Genomic DNA, 26,949 nt, shown 5'->3' with positions numbered 1-26,949 from the left:
ACTAGAACACTGTCTGTGAGCTGCGTTGATATCAACTGAATAAACTGTTTTTTGGGGGAAATTATGTTTCATACATCTTTATCCGACCGAAAGTGAAAAGTGCAACACATTTCCTGCAGTGGAGACATTTTACCACTGTTTAATTGAGAAGCAATTTAATGTTGAAATTATAAAAAAAAAAAAAAAATTCCACAAGAACCAATTATTACCTTTCAAAATAACATGTTAGCACCTCGGACGAGATTGAATGGTGGCCGTTCATTTCATTCCAATAATTCCCGGATCCCGATAAAACTGGAAACAGCTGTCATTGGAACGCTCGCTCTTCACTGGGGTGTAACAGACAAATTAAAGGCGTGATGCACACGCTGTGATGGAAACCATTTTGCCATGAAAGTGTGAGTTGTTTTGCCCGCTGCCTCTGACTTCGTCTGGAAACCTCTTGATGGAGTCACAGGGATTTGTTTAAACAGTGTGTGTGCATGCTGGCAAACTGGGAAAGTGGACGTCCCCATTCATGGTAAATTGACCATAGCGGTAATTGTTCAATCACATAGACCAAAGGGTGCTTTGAAGACTCAATGTGGGTAGAGGCCATTTTGCAACACGGACCGCTGCTGGTGTTTTGTTACATAGGAGGAGATGAAGCCACGGCGCGGTTGAGGATCCTCAGTGAGGGCGAGACATGCCCACACTGGTGGGTCAGTGGAGTCTGTCGATCAGAGGTAAAAGAGATACGCAGGCTGGAGGTGAACAACTGAAAGCAGGTTACTGCAGCCTGCAGGTGACTTAATTTTAAGGCATTTAAAGGAAGTTTTATTGTGAAAATAGTCATACAAAGGATGGCATTCAGTAGAAGACATACCTCCACTAAAGGCCAAACAATCCTACACATAATTGTCTAGTTCTTTTAGTAGAAATGTCAAAGAAAATAAGGTTTTGTTTGAAAACAGTTAATGAAAGCGAAAAAAGAAAACCTGAATCTGACCTTTAATCCACACAGGCAGTAAAATGTAAAGGCTTCCTCCCTGAACCCATCCCTCCTCAAGTTTGGTGGAAATTGGGTTCAGTAATTTTGCCGAATCCTGCAAACAAATACACAAACAAACATACAGGTGAAAACGTAATAAAAAGTTATTTTGTCTTTTGAATCCTCACAATCCCTCATTATGCATATATACATATATATATATATACATATACATATATATATTCACTCATCCATTGCTATAACTTGTCCATATGTACACCTAATAGCATCCTACCCATCATGCACCTACCTGCTGATCTCTCAGTGCCGTCTCAGTCTGCGATGTGTTAATTGCACCTGTATGGTGTCCTATAACTAGCCGAAAGCTCTGTTTATGGTTATCAATCAACTTACTGCACAAGTCCTAGCAGCCTGGGCTCTTGGTCAGGCGCCAGCATCCTATTGGCTGGGCAGCAGTGAGGCGGAACAGGGATGAGTGACAGCTAACAAGGAGGGGGGGGGCCGCTCCGCTGCTGAATGGTCTTGACGGACCACTGACATGTTAACAACCCTGCGCCCTTTATTCATCGCACCAGGCCGGTGCCCTCGCATGCAGCTGCTCATTTGTCCGTACGGAGCATTTTTTCGTGCAAGGTAATAAAATATCTTCACAGAACTTATTTATTGAGGTAACCGTGGAAACCAAGTAACAAGTGCAGTTGTGATGTACTGTACTTAAATAAAGTGTTTCATACTTTACACTTCTACTCCACAGCATTTCAAAGGGAAGTCCCCTTGAATTCAATCAAGCTGCATCAAATTCCAAACACTTAGATTTAATCAAGCGACATGAATAATTCTCTTGGGAAATTGTGAAAATGTTTCGAAAAACGCAGATTCTCACAATGTTACCGAATGTAAAAAAACAGTTTTTTTACATAACATTTACATGTATGTGTGTTTCCACACAAACAAACATACAAACCAACCAATAAACAATGGCAATGGTAATTAAAGTAGTTGTCCCAGCTTTTTGGTTTGTGACACAATCGTTAGCAGCTCGATTTCCTTCTAAACTTCTCAAACAGAGTTAAATATAGAAAAAATAGTGAAATAGTCCAAAATTGTAATACAAATTTGCGCAGAACAAGTTATTTCTCACTCCTATCTAATTTCCTATCTATTCTAATCCTAATCTTGAAGGTTTTTGGAGGTGGCTTGACACAGAGTTTGGAAATACTTCATGCATCAGTATAAACAATATGATAAAGTTATTTAAATTTTTTTTTTTTTTTTTAATCAAAATCAGTTTTTGTGTGTTATTGCTTTTATTTGAAGCTGCTAGAAGAGACAGACAGTAAATGTGGGGTGAGAGAGGAGTCATGTCGGGAGTCTGAAGGAGACCATGGTTTCCTCAGCACAACTTAGTTCTTTAACTACTTTCTTTTCTTTCCTTTAATGCCTTTTGTTCGTACTTTTTGTTTTTCCTTATAGTTTCTAGCTACTTCAACTTGAGTAAAAATTCTGAATATTCCTGCAGCACTGACCATGAGGCTGTTGAAACATGATGTGGAACACTGAGTCAAAGTGCAGACCTGCGTCTTCCGGCCCATGTGAAAGTGGACAGTGAACGGACAGGAATGCGACCAGCGGAGGCTTGGTCTTGGTTTCTCTCTCTCTCTCCTACACGAGGGGCCCCGATGTGCCGCTACCTGCCCGTGCACATCTGTCTGCTCTCCGTCTTCCTCTCAATGGCACCCTCGCCTTAGATCATCTCCTCTTCCTCCACGCTTGAGTTGCACTTGGCTTGCGTGGAAAAAATGTGGACCGTCTCTCGCCTCTCTTCTCCCGGGCACTTTGATGTCTCAAGTGTGATTGCTCTTGGATTGTGGCCGCTTTCCCTTGAAGGTTTTTGACATGAAAAGCACACTGGGCTCTCAGGTTTATCCCCTGACCAGTGATCCAGGACTAAAACAATCAGGCCGCTCACTGCGAGATACTATTACCAGGGAGAGTGAGGCACCGAGCATAGGGGTCCCCTCAGCCATGAAACACACTTTTCTTCCTGGTTACAAACACATTTTAGGTGTGTTGATTGAATTATACCAATCCGCACTCCCATTAATAGATTTTAGTTTGAATATTTTGTGCAGGTTGACACACTTGCAGGCTGCTGGAGAATCTATTCCTGGTGTGTTTGCACAGAGGTGGACGACTGAAATGATTCAACATTTGTAATGAATTAAAAAGAAATGAGGCCAGTAATTGCAGTTCAGATTGACCCAATCTGATAAGTATGATAATGTGACGTGCCATTAACAGCAGCCGCATAAGTGACAACCCTTAAGCTTCACTTACACTTTCATTAAATATTGATCTTATCTGTGCTCATTTATGTTCCAGCCTGCAAATTACACCAGATGGATCTATTCCCATGACAGTGGAGTTGACGATAATCATCCATCTCCGCGTGACATTTGGCAGAACTGGTGTTTTATGAGCTGAAGTGCCACTGTCGTGAAAGAGAAAGAATAATACTGTTCTGTGTTGATGATCTCCATTATGTCAGATTGTATCTTGTCACACGGAGAGGGCAGAGTGTGACAGTTAATCCACTTCAGCCGTGTCTGTCATGGAAACGAGAGGCTAAATAGCCCATTTGAATTTCATCTCACTGAAAAGTGTTTTCTGCAACAAATTCAAAGATGAGAAAAATGTATCTCAGTGTAAACACTGGTAATATGTGCATATTTATACAGCTGCAAGCAGCTGTTTCAGCAGGATCGCCCTTAAACCCACTGTAGGCTGAAGATGCTCAGCCCCAAACAGTCAACACACACAGTCAGAGACCGACTGCTGGTTTAGCAGCTGAAGAGCCACAGATTTCTGACCGAGGAAAAGGAGCTGAACAGAAAACTATTTGTGCAAGTTTATCATAACGGATCAAAAGATGATGAAACGTAAGTGTTGTGTTGACAGTGTTGTCAACACAACTTCTCCTCAGATCCTTGGAATTTGTATTTATTTTGTTTTACCGCAAAAAAACAACTGGCTTCAAGTTTCCACATCACAGTTGTATGACTTTGATTGTGTGATAGTACAACAGATTTGAAGCCAATCTTGTTCCAGTGTGAAACTTACTTTTTTCTGTATCCAACAGTAACAATATTAACTCCCTATTTGCAACAAATGCTGGAAACATCTGGCTCTTCAAACATTTGAACATTTGAACATTTTAAATATAGTTTTTTTTTTTGGGGGGGGGGGGTCCTCACTTGTGACTCTGAAGTTTCTTTGCATTTCTTTGTTAAAAGTAATCATGTTTTTGGTGTTATTCTCTCTCTCTGGTTGAGGGTTAAGGGCTGATGATGTCGCTCCTTGTTAAACTCAATGAGCCAAATTGAGATTTGTGAATAAGTACTGTACAAATAGAATGTGATTTATCTGGTTGGTTGAGCTACTAAATGCTCCGCACTGTCATCAGCAGTTAGTCTCGAACTGTGTCTGCTGTTTGCTGCTGAAAATATTGTACAGTGGGTTTAAAAGCTTCCTTTTTTGCTGAAAACAGCTGCCTGCAACTTTATATTGTAGATTTTAATATTTTCTCAAGTTTGACTTTCTTGCAGAAAACACCTATTAGTGGCTTTTCATATGCTTCCGTGATAAAAATGTTCCTTCTTCAGCGGAAGAAAAAGTGAAAACAGCCTTTTACACTCTGCACACGCTTCATCCTGCAAAGTGAAGTCCAATCAACCATGTAAAAGTAACAATAAGCAAAACACATTATTCAGCAGAGAGCGACTTTAAGTGTTTCCAAATGTGAGGATCTCTGTTATCTGAGATGGAGTGACACACCTTGGAAGGGGAGTTCCGCTGTCCCTTCTCCTCCAGTTTGCAATGAATGAATGAAAGCAGGCTGAAACAAGTCAAGGTTTGCTAAACCGACAGATAAAACACAATATGTCTCTGAGGTTGAAGGTCTGCTAACGATACGATGATTGGCATTTTAGCTGTGGATCTCCAGTGTTGCCTTATCATCCCGGGGAGCTACATACCTGAGCGAGCAACAAGGCCGGGCATTAGCCGTCACCATTGTTGTCATAATGCCTCCTTCAATTATCTTTAGAGCAACTACTGTCAGAACCTCCCCCACCGGTTTTTCACCAATTCTGTCGCTGATTATCTGGATCAATGGGACTTAACGGAGCCACGCACAGACAAACAGAAGTTTTGCAGGGGTCTGTTTTCAGACAGAGCCGAAATCCCTGTAACTGCCTGTGTGCCAGGGACAAACGCAGATGGCTATTCAGTCATCAGTCCCACCACACACACCGTGTTTGTTTAGCCACAGCTCAAAGCAGACACTTTTAATCTATTTTCCTTTTCCCCGCGGAACTCGCAAAAAAACATGAAATGGTTCATTTCAGTCTATGTTCGTCTTTTTTGTCACACACAAACAGACGGAAGTGCGTGAAACTGAAACTTTGTCAGGGTATTAATTCAATATAACTTTAAGCATTTTGAACATATAATATAGAAGAAGTATGGATCTCTTATGAATATAACACATTTTGGTTTTTAGGGCTGGGCAATCCTCTACACAACCTTCCATCAGAGGCAAAATTCCTTCTTTTGGGAATTTACTTTTAATAATATTTTCTTAAAATGCCTGGACATTGCCCATGTCAACAAAACAAAACCCAACACTATCAAACAAAACAAAATTACAAAAACACAAATTAAATTGAATATGTTAAATCTAAATAAACTTGTTTATATATGACATATTGTTAATATATCATGTCCCTCTATCGAGTAGCGGCACATTCAATCCATCAACTGCAGAACTTCCGTTACAGCATCATCCTTGACATTCTTTCCTAAAAAATATTGTAACATCATTGTCCACCTTCTCAAGACAAAATAATCGAGAGAAAGAAAATAAAAATGAAACCAACAAGCTCTAATCATATCTATTTTTAAACATCTATATCCAATCAAATCTAAATTATTTTTAAAGCACATTTTAAAAAAAACAAAGGAGTTGACCAAAGTGCTGTTCATCAATAAATAGATAAAACATAGAATAAAACATAAATGTGACATAAAACACTGTGGATAAAACAGCAATAAACCACAAGATAAAACCAGAAACAGTCAAACACTCATACAGGGTGCCATAAGGCCAAGGAGAAAAAAATGTTTTTTAAAATGAGATTTTAACACAGAAATAAAGCTTGTTCCTGAGTTTGGGGGCCACAAGAGCACCCCCTGTGTTTCAACCCTTATTAAAATATAATGTGATATATATCGTGATAATTATCATTACCAAATTTTATTAAAGGTTCAGTGTGTAGAATTTAGTGACATCTAGTGGTGATGTTGCATTCTGCAGCTGAATACCCCTGCATTCACCCTCCCCTTCCAAACTAAAGATTTTTAGTTTGTCCAGTCGGGGCTACTGTAAAAAAGACATGGTGGCCTCAGTAGAGAGGACCCGGTCCTGATGTAAATATAAAGTATTTAAATATAAAGATATAAAAAAAAAAAAACAATTAGATTCCTTTCACCTGAATCGTACACACTGAACCTTTAAAGATCAAACAGTGGATGTTTGTAGTTTTGGTGAAAAAAAACCCTGTGGAATCAACTAAACCTCCACCTTTAGTCACATTACTTTCTGCCAAACCCGTATCCTGACCTCCTCTCTGCCTCCTCCTCCGGGGCTTTAATGTGCTGTTTGAACAGGTGCAGATGAAAGGGCCACAGGTGAGGCGAGTCGGCGGCCCTCGCTGCTCGCACAGTTCCGACCGTCCCGTGACTCACCTGGGCTCGGACCAGCTGCCTCCTGCTGAGGTCCCACGCAGGATCAAAGCCGCCGGTGACGACATTGACAGCTCAGTGTTTTTCCCGCCGTCTCGGTGACGAGCCGTTAGCGGGACGTGCTGTTAGCTGATACGGATTAATTGACTCACCTGTGTTTAATTCACGCAGACAGCGGCTGGCGATCATCTCATCAGAGATCCATCAACGCTAAGCTACAGCTGCTTTGCTCCGAGGGAAGAAAAAAAGTGTTAATAATCTTCCTGTCTTCACTGGTAATGTGTTGATGTGTGTGCTTTGATCAGGGATGGAAGAATCCTGCGAGTGTCTGTGAAACACTCACTGTTGCATGTTTTACAACAGTGGCACTGAGAAAACATCACTTCCAATTATTGCTCAATATATACTACATGCTGTAAAACATCTGAAGAAAAAAAACACACAATGGGCTCCACCGATCACTCTGCTACCACAAAATACTACACACTTGAAATTAAGTGTAACTAGAACGGCTCTGAGAGCGCATTCCTCCATCAAGGCTCAACAGTCCCATTATGAAATCACATTTAAATTCACTACATTCAGATTTTTATATGAATCGGCACCAAATTGTACACATTCATGGATATTGATCTAATTTATATGTCTTAAAATGTGTTATTTGTCATCAAGATCCATGAACTATTCCCTGGTAAAGTAGTGAACATGTTGCTTGATTTGGCCTTTGTCCGGATCTGCGGCACATGGGTTCTTTAACTAACAAATGGACAGGGGTGACATAGCATCCTTCACCGAGGTACAAACCAAAATAGCACACAGAAAAACACATTCCTTCACCGAGTCCCAAAAATTAAATCAAGTTGCATCAAATGGCACACCATCATATTAGTCCCTTAATAATCCCTGATTTAGATTTTTTCTTCTTTTCTTCATCCATGCCCCATTCTTCCACTACGTTTCATAAAAATCCCTGATGTTCTTTTTGCATAATTCTAAAACTAAAACTAAACTAAACTAAAACAGCACTTTGTCATCAAGATGCATAAATGCTTCACTGGAAAATTGGTAATATTGTAGCATTACATGCAAAATGAACATTTCCTTTCTATAGTCAAGCAAAACAATAAATCTGTGTTTTGTTATTAAGTTGTCATTGTTCTAATACACCTCGTTTACCAGGATTATATGTTACATAAATGCATTCCTACTTTCATGATGTGTGTTTAAACTGCTCCTATTCGCTAAGTTGATGGCCATGATATTTTGCCACTGCCTGTCTTGATGAAAAAAGATTAAATAAGTGAAATCAACAGTGGCTGGAAACTTGACATCACTTTGAGGGATTAAAAACATTCGGCAAATGAGCTTCTCGGGTTTGTTTGTCCTGGAACTCGCTCTTCAGGGTTCGCTGATCTTGTTTTTTGTCCCACAGGGCTCAACAACCTGTGTTTTCATTAAGTCTGCTCTGCAGTTATTTGTTCTTATTACACTTGACAGCTGTTAAACCAGTCAGATAAGAGTTATGTCAAATCTTCACGGCGTAATTGTGATAACTGAGGTTCTATAAAATATTTGACTTTCCCAATCACATCCTACGACTGCGAAAGTAAAGACGAATGATTGGTTAATGCTGATAATCCTCTGAGGGATGATTCACAGGTTGGAGTCTCACCTCCGTCCTATAAACCAACCCCTGCTGTCTGTCTGGAGGTCATGTGACGAGGAAAGGAGGAGGGGAGAGTCTTTGAGGAGAGGAGCAGAAGAGCTCAGGTGAGACCACCTCCCCTGCTCAAGTCATACCTTCACTCTCCAGGCGACACCTTGTACCTGCACAAAACAGCAGCTCTCACATCAGGACTGATACAGGGATCCAGTGGCTGTATGATAACTCTTTTATTTTGTATTACTCTGGACGTTGGGATGAATTCCATCACTCATCCAGCCTCCCTGTAGGACTGAGCCTGGACTGACCCTCAGTATTGGACACTTAATAGCCTGGACATGTTTGGCCCGGGGCAACTGGTCTCTGCCCTCCTGCCTGCGGTTTTCCATTCACCTGCTGCAGCTCACCTTTTCCCAGCGTTCCCAACCAGACTGGGCTCCCAACCTCAGATCCTGATCCCGGGGCCCTTTATCAGCTACGAATCCCTGAGGAGTTATCTGCAGCCAGAGCCATGCAAGGAGGCGCTGCTCCTGGCCACACAGGCGGTCGGGATGGGGCCACTGTTGGAGGGCGTAGGTGAGTTCAAACCTCCTTCGGCCGAATGAAGACTGACTGTACGATAAAGGACGTGTGCAGATACAGCACATCAGCCAATACTGGCACAGTCTCTAAGCCAGTCAGTGAGTCACCATCCGATTGCAGTGTAAATGTTTACAAAAGATTGGCTAACAGCTCGTAACTAACAATCAATTATCACGCAGTGTTGAAGTGGGCCTAATGATCGCCGCGCTAATTACCCAATTTAGAGCCATTAGTTCTTTGTCACCCGTTGGCGATTGTGTAATTGGTGCTCGTGCTTTCCAGATGAACAGAGGCCAGCGAAGCAGCGTCGCGCACGGGCCAACTACAGCAGCTGGCAGCTGGAGGAGCTGGAGAAGGCCTTCGAGACCACCCACTACCCAGACATCTTCATGAGGGAGGCCCTGGCCCTCAGACTGGACCTCATCGAGGCCAGAGTGCAGGTGACCGGCAGACTGAGCGCTCTCTGAACATGCTCACTCCGTATATTAACTGTGAAGAGGTTTGATGTTTGCTTGTAAAGCATCAAATCAAAGCGTCAATTATCTCAAGGTGCTTCACATAGGAAGGTTGAGACCTCATAATTTCTTGTTTACTGGTCCATCACTACCAACTTGGGCTGCAACATTTAACCCCACAGAGCTCTCACTGAAGTTCTATAAAAGCTCCAAAGTTTTCAATGGTATCACAATGAATTCTTAGAAAATGCATCATATTTTGATATTTCTATATATATATAGGTAATATAGCTTGAATACGGTGACATTTTCTTAAGTCTATCTTGAAATACTCGTCACATGCCCATATGAACACCTACACAGTCACTGGTGGTACTGTACTTGATCCTCTGGTCCATATTTCCTTTACTTTGGTGGAAGAGATGCGGATCAAAGAGTACACGATGCGCTCTGTCCAAAAATGCACGGAAAAGTTCAGCCTCAGCAGTTACAGTTGATCAAATAAGGTCAAATAAGTCTTATGCTGTCAGTTTTTCAGCATGTTTACATTGGAATCACTTTAGGGAGGAATCTGAACCTAATGATTAAAGCAACCAATAACTCTTTCAATTGACAATTTTTTGGGGGATTTAAATCCAGATTCTTATTGCTATTCTTATCCAGATTTCGAATGTCAAGTCCAGATGTCATTCTATATTTATATTTATATTTTGTGTTCAGGTTTGGTTTCAGAACCGTCGTGCCAAGATGAGGCGGCAGCTGAAGCTCCAGAGCCAGCTTGTGGTAGCAGGGGCTTTTGTTAAAAGAGACAATGATGAAACCTCTGAGAAAGCAAGCAGGAGTTCAGAGCAGCAGTCTGAGACTTCGGACAGCGAGCACTGGGAGAAGCGACAGGAAGGAGAAAACTATCCATGGACAAAGGCTGGGGGTGCCGCGCTGAGCGTGCGTAAGCAGCCCGTGACCCAGAGGTCCAGGAAGTGGGAGAGGCCGGAGGGGCCGGAGGGACCGAGCTCAGAGGAGCTCCGCTCCTGCAGCATCGCCAAACTGAGGGCCAAAGCCAGAGAGCACGAGGCCGAGATCCACAGCACTGTAAACATGTCAGGGGCTGACACACAGTCACAAACACAGGAAGCTGATGCCATGCACAGTGATTGATTATTTTCCTCCTTCCTGTTTGTACAGATAGTCATAACAAAAAGAAACACAGTGTATACTATCGCTATGGCGGAACATCATATATGTATATTTAGCAATAGTTAATACATACTTCTTACAATGTGAAATGTTCTGAGTTTCATATGAGAAACCAGTTGATACATTATTGTTAATTTCAGCATCTTTTAGACATTTTTATTTAAATAAATATGTCTAATTTTGATAAAAAATGTAACAAAAAAATCCATCCTACATTAAGTGAATTAATCAGATAACATGACATGGATGCACTGTTTGTCTGTTATTGTAATTTGAATCTGACTTTCATCGTCCCATCTTAAACCTGTTTATACTGAAACATTGTATTCTAGGTCCTTTACAGAACGAAACAGAGACAAATGAAAACTGTGGCCGTCTTATCATTTCAGTCTCACCCTAACTCATTAGAGAACAGTGGGAATGAGATGCAGTGGAGTGATTTTTTTAAATGATTCCATTAATGACGAGCTTATCCCTGACCTCTCGCTTCTCGGTTACCTCCACAGACACAGGCAGGATGTCTGCGAGCCGCCACACGTCCTCATAGGAAACGATGGAAATAGCTGAAAAATTGAATCATGGGGCGTGAATCTACAGTATATAAATTACATGATGGATGGATTTCTCTTGTAAAAATATGTACATCACACTGACATTTGTTACTCATGTTAATCTAAAGACAAGAAAATGTTTAAACCAGTCAGAACACACAAAATTATAGAAATGTAATACAATAACTGTGGTAGATCAATGTTGAGGCCAATGAATGTGACCAGTAGAAAAAGTTTCCTTCTGGTTTTCTTGATCTGGTTTTGGCCTGAGAAAAACACAGGTTTGTTAAATTGAGACTATAAACTAAAATAAAGTCTGCAGGTGGTGTTCTGACTTCAATCTAGTTCACACTAGATACATCAACACTATTACATATGTATTTATGTGTATGTATGTATTGTGTATGTATATGTATATATATGTCTTCATGTATTGTGTATGCATGTGCCAACAGTTTTCCATTGATGAAACTGTATTTTAACAGTGCAGAGTGACACTGCCCCCCTCTGGTCACAAACATGCTCTCAGTCAAGAAAGTTAAAGTGGAGACAAGGCTTCATTCTTCAAATACTCCTGTTTTTTTAAACTGTATTTTTGTCACGCAGCAAATTTGTTGTAGACGTTTAAAGCTGTGTTTTCTCTGCATATATCTCCTGAGGCCTCTTGTGGTGACAACTAATAAACAATTCATGCTGATAGTGTTTGAAACCCGTTCTGTTGTGAATGAGGTCACTGTGGGTCGCTCACATTTCAAACACTAAAGTTCAGATCTGGTCTCACACTCATTACAGTCCTCACGTCAGGGGTCAGAGGTCTGTGGGTCAAAACTGAAACTGCATTTCAAAACGGGTCAGAGAAGCACAAGATTTGAATTAAATGGACGTTTGCGTATAGTGGTATAATTCTTCACACTCTGTTGTTGCTTGAAAGTTGCTCAGAGATCACGTCACCAGTTTTCCCCTAAAATTGAGTGGGACACTGCACTGTGGGCCAATTAGGTCAGAATTCTTCTGTGACTATAGCTGGCCTCAATTAGTGCCTAATTAGGCCCCACACAAATGTGACTGAGTTCGAAAAAAAGCATGTCATAGATTCTGTTATTGGTTCTCCTCCTTCATAATGACCCCAACATGCCGCCAGAGATATAAGCCTGGTGTTTAATTACCGCAGAAATCCATCAGCACCCCCCTCACTGACCCCCTCCCCGAAACAATGAATTTCATGAAGCTTTGAATGGAAATATTATTGCAAATGTCCGCATTTCACATCTAAAGGGACCATTTAAATATGGAAAAGCACAGAAGCATCCTCCCCCCCCCCAATATGGCGGTTCATGAATAAGTGACTCATTTTTGTAATTTATGTTATCTATGCACATATACATATACATACAATAAAATGTTAAGAAGCATATACTTTAAAGTAAATGTAATTTCCAGGTGACTAATACAGACAGGAGGAATTCATAATCTAAAACATAAACTGAAAAGAGACTTTTCCTTTATTTCACCTTAAGATGACGGTTATTTTGGATTTTAGATAGATAGATAGATAGATAGATAGATAGATAGATAGATAGATAGATAGATAGATAGATAGATAGATAGATAGATAGATAGATAGATAGATAGATAGATAGATAGATAGATAGATAGATAGATAGATAGATAGATAGATAGATAGATAGATAGATAGATAGATAGAAATACAAAATAGAAAATCCACCGTTGAATACAACACAGTTAGTAATAAAATAAAATAAAATAAAATAAAATAAAATAAAATAAAATAAAATAAAATAAAATAAAATAAAATAAAATAAAATAAAATAAAATAAAATAAAATAAAATAAAATAAAATAAAATAAAATAAAATAAAATAAAATAAAATAAAATAAAATAAAATAAAATAAAATAAAATAAAACAAGATAAAATTAAATTAAATTAAATTAATCCTGCGCAGAAGCGATCTTTGCACCACCTGCGCAGTAGCGATCTGCGCACCTTCTGCAGAAGTGATCTGCGAACCTCCTGCGCAGAAGCGATCTGCGCAGGAGGTGCGCAGATCACTACAATATTATAAAATATGATCACAAGTGTGTTTGACTTCAGTCTCAAACTTCAATCTGTCACTGACTATTTTATACAATAATGTTATTTTTGCAGAAATAATGTTAGATTTTCCCCTGCATGGGACTGTGCATTAACATTTAGGTCACTTTAGGTCATTGTTAAAAGAATGAGTTTTTAATTTTGCAGGATTTACTGGAAACTGATCCTTTACTAAACGTAAACTTGTAAAATGATTTGCATATCTCTGTCTGGGTCTAATTCGATGCTTGTGAAGGACGAATCATCAGTCGGTGTTAATTAGCGTAATGAGAAACGTGCACCGTCACACGCACGCAGCCCGTCCACCGCACACTCCATCCATCCATCCGCCCACTGAGGAGGAGGAGGAGGAGGAGGAAACAGGACGCAGCTGCTGCACAGTGCGCAGTTCACGGTCAAACTCTTCACACACACACACAGAGACACACACACACTGTTGTTGTTCTATCTGTCTCTCTCCTCCGGCTCCCCCCCCTCCTGCCTGTTGCGCGCCTGGTCCGCGGTGATCGTCCCGCACAGCGTCGGTGAGTGTCTGCGGGAGCATGGCTGCCATCAAGGCTCTGGAGCAGTGGTGCAGGCTGCAGTGCGACGGCTACAGAGATGTGGCCGTCACCAACATGACCACCTCATTCAGGAGCGGGCTGGCTTTCTGTGCTCTCATCCACAAATACAGACCGGACCTCATGTGAGTATTCAGCTCAGGATGAAGGAGAGACCACTATAAATATCTCTGAGTGTTGTAGCTTCCTCCCAGAGTTCATATCTGTCTGTGAGCATCAGTGATCAGTTTAATTCTAATCACGTTTTAACCCCTTAAGTGTCTGCTGTTATGTTATTATCTGAGCCCGTAATGTAAAAGTGTGTTTGTTGTTGCATAGAAAACCCATTTTAGTTTTAGTTCCTCAAAGTCCTGATGCTATATACGCTTCATGAGGTGTTGTCCAACATGTCTGTAAGTGTCCATTGTTTTCCTGTGTGTCCAGAAACTATGACTCACTCAGAAAGGAGGATGTGTTCGAGAACAACAGACTGGTAAGTTGTTGGCGCTTCTGTCGTATTGACTTCACGCTCTCCAGGATAGAGGAAAAACATTTCCACCCCAGACACATTAGACAAAAATCTTCTTGTGGCCTTTATGCTGCTGGTTGATTCCATATTTTACCGTTGCAGCACTCAAACTTTAAATATCTCAATCTGTACCTTCCCTCCTTGCACTTGACCTCGTTTATTTTCTTAACCCTTCCGCGACCCGAGCGGCGCGGCCGGGACCTCTCCATTATTTAGTCTTCTTCCACTCCACCAGCTTCCTGTGAGGATGACAGGCCCCACGCAGGGCCGCAGTGCGCCCTCTTCACGACTTCCTGCTTCTTCCTGGATGAACCGATGGCAACAAACCTGAGCTCGTGGGTGGGGGAGAGGCTCTCCAGATCTATTCATTTTGAATGAGGCTTGTTGTCAGCCTGCCACTAGATCCATTTGATGAAGACGCTGTTGAACGTCTTGGGAGGGGGGGAAGCAGGAAGAACCTAAAACCACGATTTGCGGTTTAAGTGTGTTTACGTCTCTCATCAGCTGAAGATGCTCTCTGCACTGGAATATGAGAATGAGACCGGTGTGGTAATTCACACCCTTCTATATTTCATGACTAGTCTCATGTTACTTACAGGTGGTTGTTCTTGCAGGAGCTGTTGAATAAGAGGTTGTTCTCTCTTCTGTATTTTTCTTCTCTTCTATTTACGTAAACACTTTTCATTGGGGCTTTGCTCTAAGTTTAATGAGCGTGTCACAGGCTGATCCTTAACAATGCCCTGGTATCCTGCTCCTTCCATCTCCATTCTTATCCCGACCAGCTCACAGGAAGTTGGCTATTCACTATACAGCTCCCTTTTCAGACCTCTCTGGGGCCGGGCCACAGAAGGGTCTATTTAAAGTCCACCAGCTGACATTTTTACACATGCTTTAATGTCAGGAGACTGTGTGCCCATGGTTTTGTGTGGTAGTAAAAAAAAATGCTTTGGTTTTGTTTACTTGGCCCAACACACACTACCATTAAACGTCGTCTTGGCAGCAGTCGATAACCGTTGGTTGAATTTTGGATTTCTTTCTTTCCTCTCAAGGCTTTTCAGGTCGCAGAGGAGAAGTTGGGGATCCCGGCTTTGTTAGATGCAGAAGACATGGTGGCGTTAAGGATCCCGGACAGGCTGAGCATTCTCACCTACGTCTCCCAGTACTACAACTACTTCAAGGGAAGGCCCGCAAGTGAGAGCATGACCAAGAACTGTGGAGCAGTCGTGCACCATCCCATTTAAGGCCCTTTCAGATAGGACACGGCATGTGCTTCACAAGGACAGTTCGTTTTATTTTCCGCTGCACTGAGCAAAGTGTAAAGTTCAATGTTAAACTTTGACCACTGAGCCAATAGAAACAAAGCTTGCAGCCAGACACCGAATGAACAATGCAGGACAAGCTCACATTGTGTCCGAGCTCCCTGGGATATACTTTTCCTGAGAAAACTAAAAGTGACCCGCTAAAAGTACATGTAGTAACGTAGTTCCTGCTAAAAATGTTGAAAAGTCTGCTTATTGTTCTGACCCCAGTTGCAAGTGCAGCACAAACAACATTCTATGTGAAAGGGCCCAAAGATTTTCTATATTCAGACCTTTTTTGGGGAGTTGTCTGTTTGTCCAAGTTCTGAATGTCATATCTCTTAAATTCGGCAAACGTGTCCACTTGGACTCCAGGATGAACTTATAGCATTTGGTGGTCAAAGGTGAAATGTCACCATAACCCCTCAAAACACATTTTTGGCCTATTGAACACAATATCTCATCACCACCTTGAGGGACTTTGCTGAGAAATTAACAGTGGGATGTAAAAAGTAACTGATTAAACTTTGTAAGTTAAAGGTAAAAGGTCAATTTATATAGATACTTTTCCCTCCCTTCCTAGACGAGAACACAAAATTTTCTCCAAACGCTGAAAACAAGCATGCAGGGCCAGTAGGTTGCGATAAAGTCTACATCAATACGACAAATGCCAAAGAAAAACAGCGTGAGCAGGCTCGGTGAGCTAATTGAGTGAGCTTGTTGTTCATGGTGCGCACTCGTTACGCAGAGCAACAGTGGGCATGCACAAGTTAGCACAAGTGAGTTGTGACGTCATTGTTTCACAAGTGCTCAAGTTTTAAAAACATCTGCTCTTTGGAAGGCGTTTGGAAAAAGTCTCTGGTAAAAGGACTTAAAACGTTTGTGTTTGTGTGTGGACGTGAGGCCAAAACGCACGGAGGACAAAGTTTCACAAAACATCTGGATAAGTGTGGACGGGCCTTAAACTCTATGATGAAATGATTTTTATTCTTTGGGGTTAAAGGTCACTCTGACACCACAAATCCCATTTTGTTAAATTGAAAAACGTCTAATTGGATAAAATGATGCAATTTGGAGTCAAACATCAACCTCACTTTTGACCTCATCATTTCTGCAAAAAAACATTGTCTTGGTCATTATTTGACGTCATAATTCAGAAACAGATTGTCACCATATTTCCTGCTAATGGACTGGTTTGGTGGATTCACACAACCATCCTTGCAGTTTTCATGTATTCTTAGGCTGCAGGTGGACAGTATCTCTCCCGGTGTTTGACAGTTATTTGTCTGCTCAGTGGGAGGTGTGAAGAGGCCAGCAGAGGGCTCCAAGGAGGAGCCATCAGAGAAGAAGAATCTCCCTGTGGTCGCCAAACCCTTTGTGTCTAAAACCACGGCAGAGAATCGTTCACCGTCCACTCACACTGCTCAGACGTCACCCAAACTGCCCAGAGCTGCTGCTCAGGTCAGGAATCAGCATCACGTGTTTACAGTCTTATAATGTTCATTTTAAATAAACACTTATTTAAAGATAAGGTGCATTTTGATTATATTTCAGTGGGTAGGTTTTGGATTCTCATTTTCTTTCACAGAAGGTGGTTTTGGCAGAAAACGCCAACAAATCCGGGACTCTCAACAGCAAATGTGTGGCCTGCAAGAACCATGTTCATCTGGTGCAGAGGCACTTTGTGGAAGGCAAGCTCTTTCACAGAAGCTGTTTCAAGTAAGAACTGGATCCATATTTATTGATACATTCCTGTCATGTGTTGTGTTTTCATTGCTTTGGTAATTTGATATTTATACATTTCCACCAGATGCAGCGAGTGCTCCGGCACGCTCCACGCAGGAAGCTACAAACTCGGGAAGACTCCAGACTCTTTCATCTGCAGCACCCAGCACAAAAGTTGCAAACCTCCCTCCTCCTCTGAGGTCGCCAGCAAAAACGTTCCCGCCACTTCACCTGTGCGATCCAATGGTGCCAGCCAAACCCAGAATGCACTGCTGCCGTCGTCTGTGCTGTCAGCCCCGCTCAGTATCATCAAGAAGCCAGTCAGTGCGACTTCACCTCCCCAGACCTGGACGTCGTCGGCCCAGAGGACGCAGACGGCCCGGCAGAGGTTTTTCGAGACGGCTTCACCAGTGACGCAGACCTCAGCTGACAACAGGAAGCCCACGGAGCCCTCAGGTGTTTGGGAGAGGCCAAAGGTCACGCTCTGGCCTAACGACGACCAGAGCAGAGCCAGGAACCCAACTGGAAGGAAAGTAGCTGAAGAAAACTGCAACAATAACAACAAACGGGCGTTCACCGTCCGTTCGGCAGAGAAACGGTGAGATTTGGACTTCCTGGATACATCTCGTCTTTCCCCACTGTGTGTTGTTCCTGTGTAATGACTTTTCTCATCGAGGCTGATGGCGAGGGCTTTCTCTCTCTCTGCAGGTTTGGAGACGAGCCAAGTTCAGCTGACAGCCCCGGGTTGAGAATGGAGAAACGCAGCCAAGGCCCAGCAGGAAAGCGGGCAGGACAGCGCTCCACCAGCCAGGCGGACAATAAGGAATCGCCACGTCTGAAGGCCGTCGACAAAGACGACACGAGGCCAGCGACTGTACACGCAACCGCCAAAGGCAAGAGCTGCTAAATTCATTTCAGTCATTCTTGATCCATTATTTGACATCTAGCCAGCATCCACCCCCTCGCCCATTGTCTGTCTGTCTCAGAACGCATTCATAGAAAACAAAGCTCTTTTGTCACTGTTGCCCTATTTATACAGCCGGAGCATCTATCTGCGGCGCTGCTCACTGACATTTTAATTTTCTGTCTCACACCTGTAATGAACTTTCGGAGTTGAACTGTCATTCTCCGGGGAATGGATGTGCTTTTAAGACAGAAATACAATTAACTGTTGCCACAGTATGAGCACTGACAGAAGTCTCTCTATCACGGAGAGTAGTTCTGCTGCTTGTTGATACGGACGAAACTCCAGTTGGTCTTGGAAATCAGGATTAACGCTCACATTTTTAGAGAGTTTGGACATTTATCCATGAATTTCACACACAGATTAGACAATCATCTGTGGGTTCAATACACATATGCAGGTTCAGGTCAGGGACGTATATGGTGAAAGAAATTAAACCAGTAATTGTTCTTCTGATCTGATGTTTTAGTGTCAGACATGGAGAAGATCCCAGGGAGTTTTTTTCGTCATATAGAAACTTTGAGTGCACACCCCATTCATAAAACACTTTAAAATGTACGTTTTAATGATTTAAAATAAATGATGTGATATTGTGCATCTGACGGGATAATTCAGTGATGAGCTTTAACGCTTCTCCTTTTTTCAGCGCTGAAAATTAGTCCAATTGGTTGATCAACAGAACAATTTAGATTATAAGTTGTTTATCTAGCAGGTCTTTTTCAGTTTCAAATCTCATCCACTGCTCTCCTCTGTTTTTATATTAAAGTGCAGTGGCTGTTCTGAACCTGCCTGTTTGGAATAGGATGGTTGCAGCTCTTCTTTATGAAGCTGTAAAAGTAACTTGCAGTAAAAGATCGGCTGTGTGACTCCACAGCATCACCGCTGCACAGAGAGCTGTTTATTCAAAGTTTATCAACATTGAACATATCACGTCTTCAAATCGCACAAAATTCTGGACTGCTTTTTCTTGAGCCCTTTAAAATACACACACGTTCAAATGAGACAAACAGTTCACGAGGTATTGTCTTGTTATGTCTCTGATGGATAACAATTAATCAACAAATTTAAATGACAGATTAATTGCAAATTTAAATTTGTTTTAATAAAAATGTGTTGCTTATTTATTTTTATTTCATTTCCTTTTTTTCCGTACAATTGTGTCTCTACAGATCCGGTTTGCCGAGAGGGACAATCAAAGTTCTACCCTGTGAGAACCGAGCTCGTTCTAAAGTAAGAACCCTTCAATCATCTACTAATCAATGATCACTCCAGAACTCACTCAGCCGGGAACAGGAGGGTCACACGGGTGGAGAAAAACATTTAGTCTTTCAAACGTCTGTGACCACTGAGCGTGTTCGTTCTCCAGAATGCAGAAACCTCCAGCTTCATCCATCTCTGTTCTTGCCGACTGGCTCAGAGTGCAGCCGCTCTGTCCCAGGTCCTAACAAACCCTGAGGAGTGCCAGGCCTGAACTTTCCCTTCTCCTAACACTCCACTTTCTCATTTCCAATCTCTGCTGCTGATCCCTCCATTCTTCTCCCCACCCTTATCATGCGAAGAGGTGAGGTCTTTTTTCCTTCTTTTCATTTCTGATTATCAGCTCTGTTTGTGTGTTACATGTCTATCAGGTATGTTAACGGTCCCAGAATTATTGGCTCAATTCATGTGACTTTCTCACAGAGATGCTGAAGCTGAGCAACATAAGCCTGGATTCATGTCCTCGCCGTCTTCTAACGTGATTCCAACAAGACCTCCCACGTCCCCGGCACCGGCCCCTCCTCCAGTCTGCTTTGCTCTGTCTGACCCTGTGAACCTCATGGACGTCTCTCCACAGAAACCCCAGCCCGACTCTGAAAACCAGGGTGAGTCACAGTTAATAATGGACAAAAGTATTATGGCTAAAAGTTCATGAAGCAACAAAAATAGGTTTGAGGCAAAGCTGGCAATTACCTGGGGCCCCGCAATAAAAGAGGGGCCCAGAGAAGAGCTGATTACGTTAGCCTACAGCAACAATAGTTTTTTGATGTTGTAATTGTTTAAAGATTTCGATGAAGGGCCCCACAGGGTTTTCGTGGGGGCCTCCTGCACAAACACATGCTACAAAGTCCGATTTTTGTAGATTTATATGAAAACATAAGAAAAAACATCTGCAGATTGAACACATAAACCTTCCTGTCTTTTATTTCAGGTATTAAACATGGGACTAACTCACCTGTGAAATCCACACCCAGACGTCCAGCTGTGGAATCCACAAGCTTTTCAACGACCACCACTCCAGGTTGGTTTCCATCTTTTTGAAAAATGTCATCCACGAAGCCATATACACTTACTGAAACCCGCAGACTGTGACCCTGAGGGTGGCGCTAGAGGGAAGCGGCTCACCTAAGATAATGTTACCTTGTAGAGACCATGCATGTCTGTAATATTGCAATCAGTTAAAAAGGTGTTGAGATATTTCAGTACACACCAGCTTTGCAAGAGCATTTATGAGGCAGCATCCACACCTTTCTCATCATAAAAAACATTAGTGGATTGAAGTTGCTGCGGATGTAAAACACATCCACCTTCCTGTCCTCAATTTAGGTTTTAAACGCGGGACTCGCTCGCCTGTGAAATCCCCTCCCAGACGTCCAGCTGTGGAATCTATTAGCATTTCAACGAGCTCGGCCAATCATGGACGTCCGTCAGGTTGGTTCCCAACGTCTTTGTTTTTTAGGCCTCAGCTATCTTGTTGATTTCATATGAGCCTTCTTTGTTTAAACCAAAAATAGATCAGGTGATGTGGAATATATGCGACAATGCCTTTCTAAAAAGCTGCCATGAAAGGACTATCTAATCCTATTTTATCTACCTCCTAGGTGCTAAAAAGGGAAAGTATTTGTCACCCACCAACGCCTCCAGGACTGAAATGAGGTCACCCTCTGTAAGTTCCCTCCATTAAGTCTCTTAAGAGATTAATTAACAGCTCTACAATTATGCTTTCATCACATTCCCGGGTAAAAAAGAAAAATGGACGACCTTCTTTACATTTAAGTAGCCAAAATCTGGATTTTCAAATTAAAGCGATCTTTACCTGACTGCGACTTCCTTTTGTTTTTCTATCAGGTGAAGTCTTATCACGTCCCGGCGGAGCAGATCGAGAGGGAGCTGAGTGATATCGAGACCAACTTGGCTCAGTTGGAGCAGGAGGGTGTGGAGCTGGAAAAGGATCTCCGCAGCTGTGAGGAGGGTACGTTTTTTTGTTTCTTTATCTCCCCCGTTATCACTCGAAATCCTCTTCCACTTCCTACCTTTGCCTTGTTTAGACAAATAAAAGCCGAATGTGGACAAATCAGAAACAAGCTTTTTCAATTTTGAAACCAGCCGCAGATGTCAGTGGAACATTTTGCTCTCCTGCAGCGGATAACCTCGCTGCAAACTTTCGTTTCTTATTGAATTTGTGCAAACTGTCGATTCCCGCTGCTGCCTCGGTATCTCTAGTGCGGAGTTGTGTCCTGGTTGCTTCACACACACATTTACTCACTGTCAGCTGGAGGTGTGTGTGTGTGTGTGCGGGGGGGATTTACCTGCTATTTCTATTACTGTTTCTGCAGCCAAATGAGGTGAGAGGCACAGGCCGCCCACAGGGATGTTGCTTCTCTTTTTAAGGTAGTGGGAGTCGGGGGCCTGATTGCTTTCCTCAAGGTCAACACGACTTGGGTATAGTTATATATATATTCTGGTCGATTGCATACAGCTTTTTTTTTTTTTTCTTCCTCTACCTGCCACCCAGGATGCTTGAGTGTTCAATCCCTTGGCCAGAATTTGACATCAATTGCGCAACCACCTAGGAGATCATCTAACTCGACTGGAATTTGTCGGCGTGAAAAACTAAACCCTGGCAGAAGTTCAGTTCATGGTTATTCTGGTGAAGGCAGACTGGTCCTCTAGTCCCAGTCTTGACTCTTGTTGTGTGTATACTTGATTGACTGGTCAGTAATTGGGAATGGCCAATAATCATTTTTAAAAAAAAAAATCAATTCATCCACCTACTCAGGTTTCTCCAGCCTGACCTGGTGAGGCAGAAAATGCAAGCTGTCCAAACTGCCACCCAGCGCTGAGTTGTTCTGAATGTTGTCGGTCACTAAACCACAAATACATAACAAATCCATTATATTAATACAAATATTTAAACTGTATTTAGTATTGCAAATTGGATCTGCAATAGAATGTTCAATATTTGACTATCTGAGTGCAAACACTATAAAAAATAAATACTTAGAGCTAATCCCTGCAGGAGTTTTGCATGTTATAATTTAATAAATGATTAAGACAAATCTGCACTTCACTGTAATCCCTCATTGTTGGTTTACATCTACTCCATGTTAAAAGTTGCATTTAAAAGCATTTTGAACATGCATCGACTGCAAATAACAGTTATTGATTAATCTGCAAATCAACTGCAACATATAACATCTGAATGTAGTGAGAAATATTAGTTGAAAGGGACATTTAAAAAGCTTGTTTTGTCTTAATGACTTAATCTTTTGGTGTTTTGTATGAAAAAGTGACTATTTTGATAATTGATCAACCAAAATATTCACACCCTGCTAAATAAAGGAGTGTCATGTTCTGTTTGAGGTGTTTACAGCAGCAGGAACAGTGTCTAACTAACTGAGGACAATTCAAGGTGTTGAAAGATGCTGTTCCATCACATGACAGTAATAGTGACACTGAATGTTAAGAGTGAGATTAGCTGCAGCCTCTGAGGACATCGTCTTCAGGTTTAGCTTCAGTCTCTCAAGAGGCTGTGCTGACATGGTCCCAGGAGGCTAGTCGCCTGTCACCAGCCACATTACACCCAATCCTCATATGTAACTGCACTTAATTTTATTATTGTGCAACAAATACAGTCTAATGAAAACAAAGACTTGATCTGACGATGATACAATGAGCCGTGATTCTTTTTTAATTTGTTATATTGGTGGGAAAACAGTATAATATAAATGACAACAGAATTATTCTGCTACTTAACCTGTAACATCAGCTGTTATTTGACATCAGAAGTGCACAGAACTGTATTTAAACAATGTTGTCTAAACACTTTCTTTGAGTTTAATTTATCCCTGCAGAATGTAATTTGCCCAAATCTAACTGTACAAGCTGAGGACACAGCAGTGGACTAAATTATACAATTAATAATTGTATAGGCATTATTGAACATTATCAATGATCAAAATGTTTGTATTGTTTGTTTTTTGTTTTCTCAGAGGGAGAGGGAGACATATTGATGGACCCACTGATGGTTGACTGGTTCAACCTGATTCGAAAGAAGCAGATGTACATTAGAAAAGAGTCTGAGCTCGTATACACGTGAGGGAAAATAACTTCTTATTTTGAAATTCGGATTTGAGGGAGAATTCAAACTTCTTCACAGTCAAACGAAATTAATCAGTTCAAGATTGCACAAATTTTGGGAATCGCTGTAATTTCATGATAAATTAGTTTTGCGTGTCTTTGCATGTAATCGATGATCTATTTGTCCAGAGCCAGGACGCAGGAGCTGGAGCAGCAGCAGCCAGGTGTGGAGGGGGAACTTCGCCGGCTGCTGGAGACGCCAGGTGAGAAACTGCAGGTTTTAACTCCAACTTTTTAACTTCCCTCTTTTTTTTTTCACTGGACGCTGAAATCAACTCCGTGTCACAGATCATTTAAAGTCCAGAGCGGAGCGACAGCGGGAGACCACGTTGATGCAGATGCTGATGGAGATTGTGAACGGCAGAAATGCGATAGTGGAGGGTCTGGACGAAGACAGGCTGAGGTGACATGATGCATCTTGTAATTGATTGATAAGAGAATCATCACTAATGCGGAGCAATGCTGTTTATATACCACAATCTAAATCTGACAGGTTTTTTATTTGTGATGAATTTCAGGGAAGTGGAGGAGGATCAGCAGTTGAATGAGATGATGAAAAATCTTGGTGAGTATCTTTTTTATTTTAAACACGTTTTTCCAGTCAAAGTATATCATTCTAATTATCTTTGTTGGTGAATAGGAGTAAAGAAAACAAAAAATAAGAGGAAGTCCTCCATCTCAAAACTGTTCAGACGAAGAAGTAAAAGACGAGTGGAATGATCCTCATAGGTTTTATTGTTTTAATTTTTGTTGTTATTTTTTAAATTGTATTTATATTCCTTTTTAAAGATTTTAAGTCTTTTTTATATCTACAGTAAGTGCTGCAATACATGGAGTGATAATGTGAAGGCAAGGAAAGAAATTGGGAAACAAAATGTTTTTTTGTGTCTGTTTTCAGGTTGGTTTTCGTGTTTTGCTAAAATGTTATTTAGGTTCAAGACTCACTTTCAGTTCTTGGTTTGTTGGTTTTAAAGTGCGGTTGAAATTTCTGTCTAGTTCATGATTTAATCGTAATTCTTTTTCACATGGGTTTGTCATGTTTTTCACGATTGTTTTTACGGTTAAAAAGGGGTTAAAAGAGAAAAGAGGTGTTTAATTACATGGCAAGTCCTGCTGTTTCCTTTATATAAACAAAACAGAGCTGGAGCACTCACACTCAATGTATGGATCTGCCCGCTATGTAAAAAAACTGTATATTTATTGCAATGTGGGAATGAGGCATGTACATTTTTAAGTCCAGCATTTCAAATTAAAATGCGCTTGGTCAAAACAAGTGGATGCTGGGAGTCGAAAGGAACTATCGTGACGTGTGAATTACAAAGGGAGCACTGGCTGTTCCACGTGCAAATAGGAATGAGGGGGAATAAATGTGTAATCCTTTCAACAGTCTCGATCCAAAATGAAATTAGTTCAGTATTTATTTAATAATGGATTTTAACAAATTTCCTGTAAGGATATTAGCAGGAGGAGGGGGAGGAAAAAGAAGAAAAAAAAAGGAAAACGCCTCGAACAATTAAGTTTGAATGGCTGTGGAGTGTGGAATGAAGAGCCACACATGTTGAGCTGCCTGGCTGCAGCCCGGCTCGTTCCTTAACGTACTGTAGGTGGCAGCCTGGGTATGCAGTATCGCACCGGCGACAACTTGGAAATCCAATTTGCCACAGTACAGACAGTTAATTTCTTTTGCTAATTTTATAAATGCTGCAAAAAAAAAAAAGTGCTCGGCTGTGCTGATGCAATAATGTTATGTGAAAGAGGATTAGGCAGAGCAGTAGCTTATGGCCGGGCGAGGCTTATAAACTATAGGTTGTATTGAGCTCTTTATCTTCAAACCTGGTTTAATTAAACATTACTCTCTACTAATATCTGCATCAGAATTGCTCGGCACCTGAGCTATTAAAACGTTCAGGCGACACAACGTGAGGAAATGACATTCGCAGTGTTTGCAGGGAACGTGCTGTAATGTTGCGTATTCCTGAAGTGTGATTGAATGTACTTGTGCGACCATATATTTTCAAACTTGAAATCTGTTGTCCAATAAATCCTTTTTTTGAAGATTAGCGTGTGTAAGAGGGTTGAATTATTTACTCAATAACACCTTTTACTACACATCCCAGAACTTCACTTTCCCATGTCCCGAGCTTCACTGTCGATTCAACAGCCTTCAAGGACCAGACGTCGCCTTCGCTGAGAAACCAACAACGCCGCGGCTGCTTTGCGTCAAAGCCGCGCGGCCGATCGCAGAGCTGCATCAGTGCACGCTTTTTTAATAAGGCCCCCTTAAAGACGGCATCAAGATAATTCACCGGCGTCAATAAATCGCAGCCACTTACAAAACTGCACATCCCTCATTTTGAGATGCATGAAATTGTGATCATGAACTTGGAACACAATCTTTCAGGCTGAGCAGAGTTGGGGATGATATTGGTACAAAATGCCACGCGTGATGTGGGTGACAGTCGAGACTGAATGTGTGATATTAGAGTTAATTAAAGCTTTGCGCCCCATCTCCTGCAAATGCTTGCACTTCTGCAATTAAGAATCAAAGGCGAGGGCTTAGTGTCAGGGGGGTGTCTAATACATGGTTTTAACAGGAATGGGACCTGATTTGCCAAGCTCCTAGCGACAAGCATTAACAACAGCCTCAAATTAGAGGGACATTAATATTCATAAGTAAAACAATTCATCCTGTGAATGTGTGATGAAATGGAATCCTCTGAGGTGAGCTCTTGTGTCCAGGCTGCCATCGTTCATTAAAATATGCCATTACCCATGAAGTGCTTAATCTTTATGAAAGGGTGGTAAAAATCTGTCTGAACAACTCTGACAGAAAGGTGGAATATGTAATATTGTTTCGGCACCTTGCATTATGTTAATCCTGTACGTTCTATTATTTTATTTTTTTCATGACCGCCCTTTGTGGTGGTGTCGAACACTTTGTCTGGTTTCTATACGTCTCATTAGCAGAACTAGTTAATGCTCTGTGAATGGGGAAAAAAAAGGACAATGTGTAATCTTTTGCTTCTGCACATTGACATCAATGTGTTGTTTTTCTATTAATAAGACGTAAGTGCTTTGTGATGCTTTAGGTTGTACGCTGCCACTTGCAATACAATCTGAATTCTCTCTGTGTGTGTGTGTGCATG

At 41.5% G+C, this 26,949-nt stretch overlaps 2 protein-coding genes across 2 annotated transcripts; both read left to right on the top strand.

Moving 5' to 3' along the window:
• Positions 1-6,724: 6,724 nt before the first annotated feature.
• si:dkey-43p13.5 (visual system homeobox 2) lies at positions 6,725-10,648 on the top strand. The gene is made up of 5 exons (XM_061089871.1): positions 6,725-6,891; positions 7,466-7,484; positions 8,771-9,032; positions 9,321-9,478; positions 10,214-10,648. The coding sequence occupies exons 1-5, from the start codon at positions 6,725-6,727 to the stop codon at positions 10,646-10,648; spliced, it is 1,041 nt and encodes a 346-aa protein (XP_060945854.1).
• A 3,245-nt stretch (positions 10,649-13,893) lies between these two features.
• On the top strand, positions 13,894-24,523 carry micall2a (mical-like 2a). The gene is made up of 17 exons (XM_061090367.1): positions 13,894-14,036; positions 14,335-14,383; positions 15,469-15,610; positions 17,012-17,178; positions 17,306-17,436; positions 17,528-18,040; positions 18,151-18,335; positions 19,576-19,636; positions 20,087-20,268; positions 20,990-21,094; positions 21,265-21,329; positions 21,512-21,635; positions 23,656-23,758; positions 23,933-24,006; positions 24,092-24,206; positions 24,322-24,368; positions 24,444-24,523. The coding sequence occupies exons 1-17, from the start codon at positions 13,894-13,896 to the stop codon at positions 24,521-24,523; spliced, it is 2,286 nt and encodes a 761-aa protein (XP_060946350.1).
• Positions 24,524-26,949: the final 2,426 nt, after the last annotated feature.

This window comes from Limanda limanda, chromosome 17, assembly GCF_963576545.1.
Source record: "Limanda limanda chromosome 17, fLimLim1.1, whole genome shotgun sequence".
Classification (NCBI taxonomy): Eukaryota; Metazoa; Chordata; class Actinopteri; order Pleuronectiformes; family Pleuronectidae; genus Limanda; species Limanda limanda.
The sequence above is the reverse complement of the archived record's forward strand: the minus strand, read 5'-3'. Positions and strand labels throughout refer to the sequence as shown.